The sequence below is a fragment of the Littorina saxatilis genome, unplaced genomic scaffold (assembly GCF_037325665.1).
Source record: "Littorina saxatilis isolate snail1 unplaced genomic scaffold, US_GU_Lsax_2.0 scaffold_1295, whole genome shotgun sequence".
Lineage (NCBI taxonomy): Eukaryota > Metazoa > Mollusca > Gastropoda > Littorinimorpha > Littorinidae > Littorina > Littorina saxatilis.
In genome coordinates, this window is record NW_027126382.1 from 6,522 (window position 1) to 15,000 (window position 8,479).

At 39.5% G+C, this 8,479-nt stretch overlaps 1 protein-coding gene across 1 annotated transcript in view; it reads right to left on the reverse strand.

Annotated features, from left to right (window-relative positions):
- Positions 1-1,583: 1,583 nt before the first annotated feature.
- The window catches only part of LOC138954819 (uncharacterized), a 7,188-nt gene continuing 292 nt past the window's right edge, over positions 1,584-8,479 (reverse strand). Inside the window, exons 2-8 of the mRNA XM_070326583.1 lie at positions 8,280-8,333; positions 7,746-7,934; positions 7,102-7,308; positions 6,618-6,758; positions 5,273-5,488; positions 4,842-4,877; positions 1,584-3,679 (exon numbers count right to left, since the gene is read on the reverse strand). Coding sequence (XP_070182684.1) covers positions 3,570-3,679; positions 4,842-4,877; positions 5,273-5,488; positions 6,618-6,758; positions 7,102-7,308; positions 7,746-7,934; positions 8,280-8,322 — 942 coding nt within the window. The 5' untranslated portion in view covers positions 8,323-8,333 and the 3' untranslated portion in view covers positions 1,584-3,569. The remainder of the gene's footprint in view (positions 3,680-4,841; positions 4,878-5,272; positions 5,489-6,617; positions 6,759-7,101; positions 7,309-7,745; positions 7,935-8,279; positions 8,334-8,479) is intronic.

Sequence of the window (8,479 nt, forward strand, 5' to 3'; positions counted from 1 at the left end):
ATTGATTTACATTTTGGCCAAGCAATCTTCGACAAAGGCCGGACTTTGGTATTGCATTTCAGCTTGGAGGCTCACAAATTAATTGATGACTTTGGTCATTAAAAATCTGAAAATTGTACTTAACAATCCAAAAACAATGTTATCTTATTTTTCATCATTTTCTGATTCCAAAAACATATAAATATCTTATATTTGGATTAAAAACAAGTGCTGAAAATTAAAAATATTAAGATTATGCTTAAAATTAAATTTCCGAAATCGATTTAAAAACAATGTCATCTTATTCCTTGTCGGTTCCTGATTCCAAAAACATATACATATGATATGTTTGTATTAAAAACAAGCTCAGAAAGTTAAAAATAATATAGATACAGAAAAGCGTGCTATTCTGCTCAGCGAAACCACTACCGCGCCATTCTGGATTGTCAATGTCACTGCCTTTGCCACAAGCGGTGGACTGACGATGCTACGAGTATACCGGTATACCGGTATACGGTCTTGCTGAAAAAATGCAGTGCGTTCAGTTGCATTCTGTGTGTTCGACAGCTTGACTTAAATGTTGTATTTTCTCCTTACGCGACTTGACATGTATTATTAGCTATGTTCCAAGTACATTCATAAAGCCACCAATCAGTGCGTAAGATATCAACGATGAAAACATGCTTTTAGAGTGATCATAAGTTTTGAGAGTTCTGATCTCCTCTTTGTCATCGATCTATTGATCCAAGCAAAATGCATTGATAAGTACTCGCCAAGTAAAGCCAATATACGGGACAACAGGTTCGACTTCTTAGAACAGAAACTTCAACGCAAAGAAATGGAGGGGGAGAGAAATGCGCGCAGTTAAGATGACAGTTGACTGTGTCTGATCGACAAAACACTGCTGTTTAAGGGGTATATGACTAGACGAAACTGCTTCTACTGTATATTCAAAGTGCGTGCACTTACACACCAACTTCGTATTGAACTTGAGTGGTTTCTGTCTACTGCCAAGACCTATTAAATTCAACACTGCCATAAGAATCGTGTGCTTACTTATTTGTGTTCACATATTCCTTTCATATATACTATGCTGCCTCTTTAAATTTAAATGACGTACTTGGCAGATCACCAAACGGTGTAATTAAAACTGCTCACCAATAAATGCGTGAACATATTTGGCATGGACTCGGTGACTCGACCCGAAATTGTGTGTGTGTGTGTGTGTGTGTGTGTGTGTGTGTGTGTGTGTGTGTGTGTGTATGTGTGTGTGTGTGTGTGTACGTGTGTGTTCTGCCTGTCTGCCTTAATGTCTGCATGGTGTGTGTATGTGTTGTGTGTGTGCGTGTGTGTGTGTGTGTGTGTGTGTGCATGTGTGTGTGTGTGTGTGTGTGTCTGTCTCAGTCTCTTTCTGTATGTATGCCTGTCTGCCTGTCTGTCTGCCTGTCTGTCTGTCTGTCTGTCTGTCTCTCTCTCTCTCTCTCTCTCTCTCTCTCTCTCTCTCTCTCTCTCTCTCTCTCTCTCTCTCTCTCTCTCTCTCTCTCGTGTCTTTGAACAGAATAATCGGCACGCATGCAGACGAAGAGTGAGGCAAACGGAAAAAATATAGTGTGGCCCTTCTTTCATTATTTTTAATTTTAATGTTTATACGTTCCTGATTTGCGCAGATAGGAACGCGACATTTAACCTCCCATGCAAATATATTTCGTCAAATGACCAATAGGAAACCGCTGAAGGCATTACAAAATGAATGCATTTACACTGACACGATAACAAACACTACTCATTCATGCTTAAAGCTCTGGTTAAATCAGGCCAGATTATGTCTGGCTCGATATTTACCTCGTCAAAAAAATCCCGTTCTCCAGTTAGCAAATACATTATAAACGAAAGCACTACAACATGAATGCATTTGAATACATATCTACTGTCACAACTTCTAACATCACTGATGACCTTAGATTTGGCACTTGGTGAGTCTAGTCAGATTCTTGTTGAACATTGGCAGTTCTCCAAGTTGCACAATTCTTTCTCATTTAAACCTACATTATGCTGCGATGTCAATGGTGCCTTTGACCGTTTTAGTTACACGTATATCGTTCTGCAAAAACACGTCATCTGTGTGGAGCTGTCTGTAAGCACCACCCCCCCCCCCCCTCCTGAAAAATAAACAAAAAACAATACAAGTCGCGTAAGGCGAAATTACTACATTTAGTCAAGCTGTGGAACTCACAGAATGAAACTGAACGCACTGCATTTTTTTACAATGACCGTAGTCCGCCGCTTGTGCAAAACGGAGTAAAACTGACGAGCCTGTTTAGCCCGGTAGTGGTTTCGCTGTGCTGCATAGCACGCTTTTCTGTGCCTCTCTTCGTTTTAACTTTCTGAGCGTGTTTTTAATCCAAACATATCATATCTATATGTTTTTGGAATCAGGAACCGACAAGGAATAAGATGAAATTGTTTTTAAATCGATTTCGGAAATTTAATGTTGATCATAATTTTTATATTTTTAATTTTCAGAGATTGTTTTTAATCCAAATATAACATATGTATATGTTTTTGGAATCAGAAAATGACGAAGAATAAGATGAAATTGTTTTTGGATCGTTTAATAAAAAAAAATTTTAATTATAAGTTTCCGATTTTTAATGACCAAACTTACTCATTAGTTTTTAAGCCACCAAGCTGTAATGCAATACCAAACCCCGGCCTTCGTCGAACATTGCTTTGCCAAAATTTAAAACAATTTAATTGAAAAATGAGGGTGTGACAGTGCCGCCTCAACTTTTACAAAAAGCCGGATATGACGTCATCAAATGTATTTATCGAACAAAAAAAAAAAGTTCCGGGGATATCATACCCAGGAACTTTCATGTCAAATTTCATAAAGATCGGTCCAGTAGTTTAGTCTGAATCGCTCTACACACACACACACACACACACACACACACACACACACACAGACAGACACACACACACACACACACACACAAACACACACACCACGACCCTCGTCTCGATTCCCCCCTCTATGTTAAAACATTTAGTCAAAACTTGACTAAATGTAACAAAAACCGCAGCAAATGTACGAATGAATAAAGAAATCATAAACCGACACACACCTGAAAAACACGTGTGACAATACCTACATCAAAGCAAGCCATTGAAAATGAAGTTCATAAAGCATGTTGATTTTGACATTAACAAATTAACAAAAGACAGAAGCCCAGAAAAACGGCAACAAAACATGGAACCATCAACACCTTTACTTTGTACATATTTGTTTACATAAATCGGTGAGTAAGTTAAGGCTGTCCGCTCAACCCCAAACATGCATTTTAAATCATATTTGTCCTTACTACATTGACCGGGGATTAAACATGTTTTTAACAACTGTGCTTTATGAGTCAACATTATTTTGGTAAGTTTTAAGGGAAACTCCCAAACACCCCCCCCCCCCCATACACACACACACACAGATAACCATCAATACACCCCTCCACACACACACACACCCCTCCACACACACACACACAACCACACACACACACACAACCACACATTCAAACACGGAGGCAGGCGCTGTGTCATCTTCCCGTTCCTTTCCAGGCCTTCATCGTGACCACAATGGTACAAAGGAAATACAGGAGGGTGTGGTAACGACACGAGCCAACTCCTGGCGCCGATGACGGTTCTCCTGTTAACACGAATGGAAATAATCGTTCAAATATGGATGACACGTGACCGACAGATATGGAAAAAAGGCAACAGTATTTTGTTGTCAACATGTTCACGAGTTTTCATTCATAACCAGCTGGTTAACAAAAAACACTGTTCATATGAGAACTGTTTGAGCTTCAGGTGAAATGTGGATTTTGAAAGTAAAAGCCAATCAGGTGGAACCATCGCGGCTTTGGATTCGTGTTTCCGAGGAAAACGAGTGTAAGCATGCACTCTCAAAGACCTAATCAATGTTGATGATTACCGCGGCGACTCATGGTCAATTTGCAACTTAACTCTGTAAACGCAAAATGCACAACGAAAAGTCATAAAACACTTAAAAGAAAAAGCATATATGCCAAAGACTTACTGAACTCGCAAACATGATGGTAACTCTGTACATTTTTAGACTGGAAGAAAAGCGACGAACAGGTTGCATTTAACGTCACAGACAAGTATGACTTGTTATCTCGCACTTATGACGCCCTACGTTGAGAATAGGGATCTCGGTCTATTGTTGTGCGTCTTTTGGTCTTCCTAAATGATGACCAAAACGATGTTTGGTGGCTTGTTATCAGACCAGCATTGTGTGTGTTGGTCCTCAAGGAGCATATCGCCTTCTGTTTCCATGTTAAGCAACCTCGCCCTTCGGTCTTGGTCGATAAAGATGAAACAGAAGACAATAATTATATGCTCCCCTCGGACTAACACAACACCTGGTTTGTCAACGAGCCATCAAGCATCGTATAATGTATGCATCTATGTTCCGTGTTTTTAGTGGAGATCGAAATACGCAGCATTAATTGTCATGCAGTTGCCCTCACTATTAAGATGTTTAATTTGTCATGGGCACAGGCTAAAGCAACTAAATCGGCCGAGTTGAATCCCTCTCTGTGTCTGTCTGTCTGTCTGTCTGTCTGTCTGCTAGTATGTCTGTCTGTATCTCTGTCTCTGTCTCTGTCTCGCTCGCTCTCTCTCTCTCTCTCTCTCTCTCTCTCTCTCTCTCTCTCTCTCTCTCTTTGTTTTTTCTCTCTCTTGTACATACACATACACATACACATACACATACACATACACATACACATACACATACACACCCTCTCTCTTCCAAGGCATAATGCATATCGAAACTACCATACCTGTTGTTGTCTCCGGCGATAATGTTGGTTTCTTATCTTAAAAACACACACAAAACAAGTTATGTTACAACACAGGATCTTTCGGTTATGATTGCATGTCGAATTATACCTACATCATCTTCAATGCATGACAAAAACAAAATGTGCGCTAAAGCCTTGACCCATAGCATGCAATTATTTTCAAAGTATTGGGGACATCACATAATTCACCAGGAACACACAACAGATATATACACGTTGAGCAGTTGATGAATCAACTAGCTTTCATTGAAGGTATCAATTGATTTTTGACAACACGAACTTGTTATGGTTGATATACGCTTCCAAATTTGCTCTAATGTAAATAATGTATTAATCTAGCTCCCTAACAAACAGTTCCACATGTCTCCCAATGTATTGCTTTTAGGTAAGGGTAAAACAATGTGGCATACCTTGAGCTTGCAGGTAGCAGTGGCCAACTGTTACCCCTCTGGTGTGAGGCACTGTGTCGCAGAAATATTCACCAGTATGCTTCTTGTCCACTGCAGCAATCGTAACAGTTACTCGATCTTGTATAGGTGTACTATTCATCGTGCAGCCTTCTTTTGCATGGCAGAAAATGCCATCCTTAAACTGCTTAACCCAGTTGCAAGTGAGTACATCACTTTCTGTAACAGACATGTAAAGGTTGATGGGTTGACTTTAACAACAAACGCAGCTATCAACATTCAGCATTACGTTTGAGTGATAATTAGGTTGCATGTATACAGTCACTCATAAAGCCATAGACTATGTCATAACAACACAGTCGCACATACAGTCATACGTACACTCAATCACATGCACAAGCTTACATACACATAGTCACAGTCATACACACAGTTATACATACAGCCATACATGTAGTCACACAGACAGTGTACAATGAATATGCACATGTCTATTATAGCATCTCAAGCAAAAACTCTTTAGATACGGTCGCAAGCATACCAATGCGTTAACGTCCCTCCTCCACGTTGGACTTGAAACAGTCTTAACCATTGCTATATTTGTCTCTAATATTTCGTAGCAGTGTAGCGCTATTAAACCTATCAGTGACCTTAGTAAACGTTATGGTAGTGAATACCGTTAAGATGGTGTCGACCTTAACATATCAAAGCAATTTACGAATGTGAAAAGAACGACTAAGACAAGGACGATTGTTGTGCCCTCCCTGTGCTGATTCGAAAGTCAGACGTCCAGTGCTCTACCAACTGAGCTATCGAACCCTCAGGCTATTGGATGCTGGTGGTGGTGGGGATAATGGTTGTGGTGGTGATGATGATGATGATGATGCTGATGATGACGATGATGATGATGATGATGATGATGATGATGATGATGATGATGACGACGACGACGACGATGATGATGATGATGATGATGATGATGATGATGATAAAGAAGAAGAAAAAGAAGAAGAAGAAGAAGAAGAGGAAAAAGAAGAAGAAGAAGAAGAAGAAGAAGAAGAAGAAGAAGAAGAAGAAGAAGAAGAAGAAGAAGAAGAAGAAGAAGAAGAAGAAGAAGAAGAAGAAGAAGAAGAAGAAGAAGAAAAAGAAGAAGAAGAAGAAGAAGAAGAAGAAGAAGAAAAGAAGATGATGATGATGATGATGATGATGATGATGATGATGATGATGGTGATGCCTAAAAATACATCTTACTAATTGCCATGCAATAGCTGTTTTAAGTCTCCTTATGTAGGTCATTATGTCATACATTTATGACCTGTTAATGATGAATCAAACATAAGTTACGAACCTTCTCCAAAATCTGAATCTGTCGGAGTGCGTCTGATGTAAAATCCTTCCTTTGTTTCGTTAACATTTGTGTTGAAAAGACATGTCACTGTTGCTGCCTCGCCCATTGGCACTGTAGTAGTTTTACACTCTATCGTAGGACCTGCAACAATTATGCAAACATTTGAATAAAAAAAGGTGTGGCAACATTTGTTTGAACACATGGTTAATTAGAACAGCAATCAGAACAAAACTTCAGACAAAAACACACACACGTACTGCACATAACAACAAATGCACATTGATATTGCATGGCATAATATCGCTCTCTCTCTCTCTCTCTCTCTCTCTTTCTCTCTCTCTATTTTTTTCTCGCTCTCTCTTTCTCTTTCTGTCTCTCTCTCTGTCTCTCTCTCTCTCTGTCTCTCTGTCTCTCTCTCTCTCTCTCTCTCTTTCTCTCTCCCTCTCTCTCTCTCAGGTAAGCAAGCACCAAGAAAATGCCGTACGTTTGACGTTCAGTTTGCAAACGTTGAATTCAGAAGGAGCTGCTCCGCCATAATCGCATGCATATGCTCCTGCGTGCTTTTTTGTAGCTGCTCTTGTTGACAATGTCACTGTGTTGCTTAATTGACCTTCGTCAAAGTCAAATCCTTCAGCAACAGAACAATTGGGGTGTGTGGTATCATGGGGCCAAAAACATCGGAGCAATAACTCTGCACACACACAATCGAGATTTGGACATTCCAATGACACTGCAATGTAAAACGTTCAATTCAGTAACTCAGAACCAAACGCTCCACACAACCAGAAAGTAACTGCAAATATGTATGCAAATAATATGGTTTGCATCACAGAATGACTTAAAACATTTACAAAACTTACATCGAACATATCTTTCCAATTCAAATAATACATCTAACTTTACCGTTCGATCAAAGAAAACATTTAAACTGGAACATCAAGACTACGTTTACATTAGTAACATTCGACCTTAACAAAGTACACATATTTTAGACAATTAATCAGTCAAACAAGGCAAAATTCAAAACACACACACACACACACACACACACACACACACACACACACACATACACACACACACACACACACACACACACACACACACACACACAAGTATGGTACTCACCTGGTACGAATGATCTCCCGCTAAAGTCGTATCGGAAGATGTTGACGTAATGTTTGTGTACAGTGACATCTTCAGGGAAATGACATGTGACTGATGCTGGGTGTCCCTCGATCACTGACTCGGTTGTACAGACAGCTCGATCATTCTGATGGCCTCCAACCAAAACGGCGCACAGTAATGTCAGGAATACTGTGGAAGATACGACGTTGTTTCAGCACAAATGTCATTCATACGTCTTTATATACAATGTGGTGGAGTGACAAGGTTGATGACAACAACAGTGACCATTATTTATACATCACCGTTAAAGCATGCAATTGCTAGCTGAACGAATATATTTGTTAATATTAGTTAAAATTAAGATAGACATATGGTCAAACACACACGCTCTCTCTCGCTCTCTCTCACCCTCTCGCCCTTCCTGCAGCTGCGTAAAAAAAAAATGGATCAGCGTTAAAAGATAATCAAACTCAAGCAATCAAGCAAGCAATGAACAGACCAACCGACATTTAAAACAGAATAATGTATCCATACCTAATTCTGGCCTTCCAAAGACGAAACGAACGGAGGTTTCCATTAGGGATCTTCCTGTAAGAATACAACAGTAGTCGTCGTCAAATGCCATTCAACTTTTGGTTTCAGATAATGCATTTAAAAAATCTAACGTGTGCATCTAAAATGACAAAATGTGATTATTTTTGTTTTAAATATTTCTTGTTTTGCTTCGTTTTTTA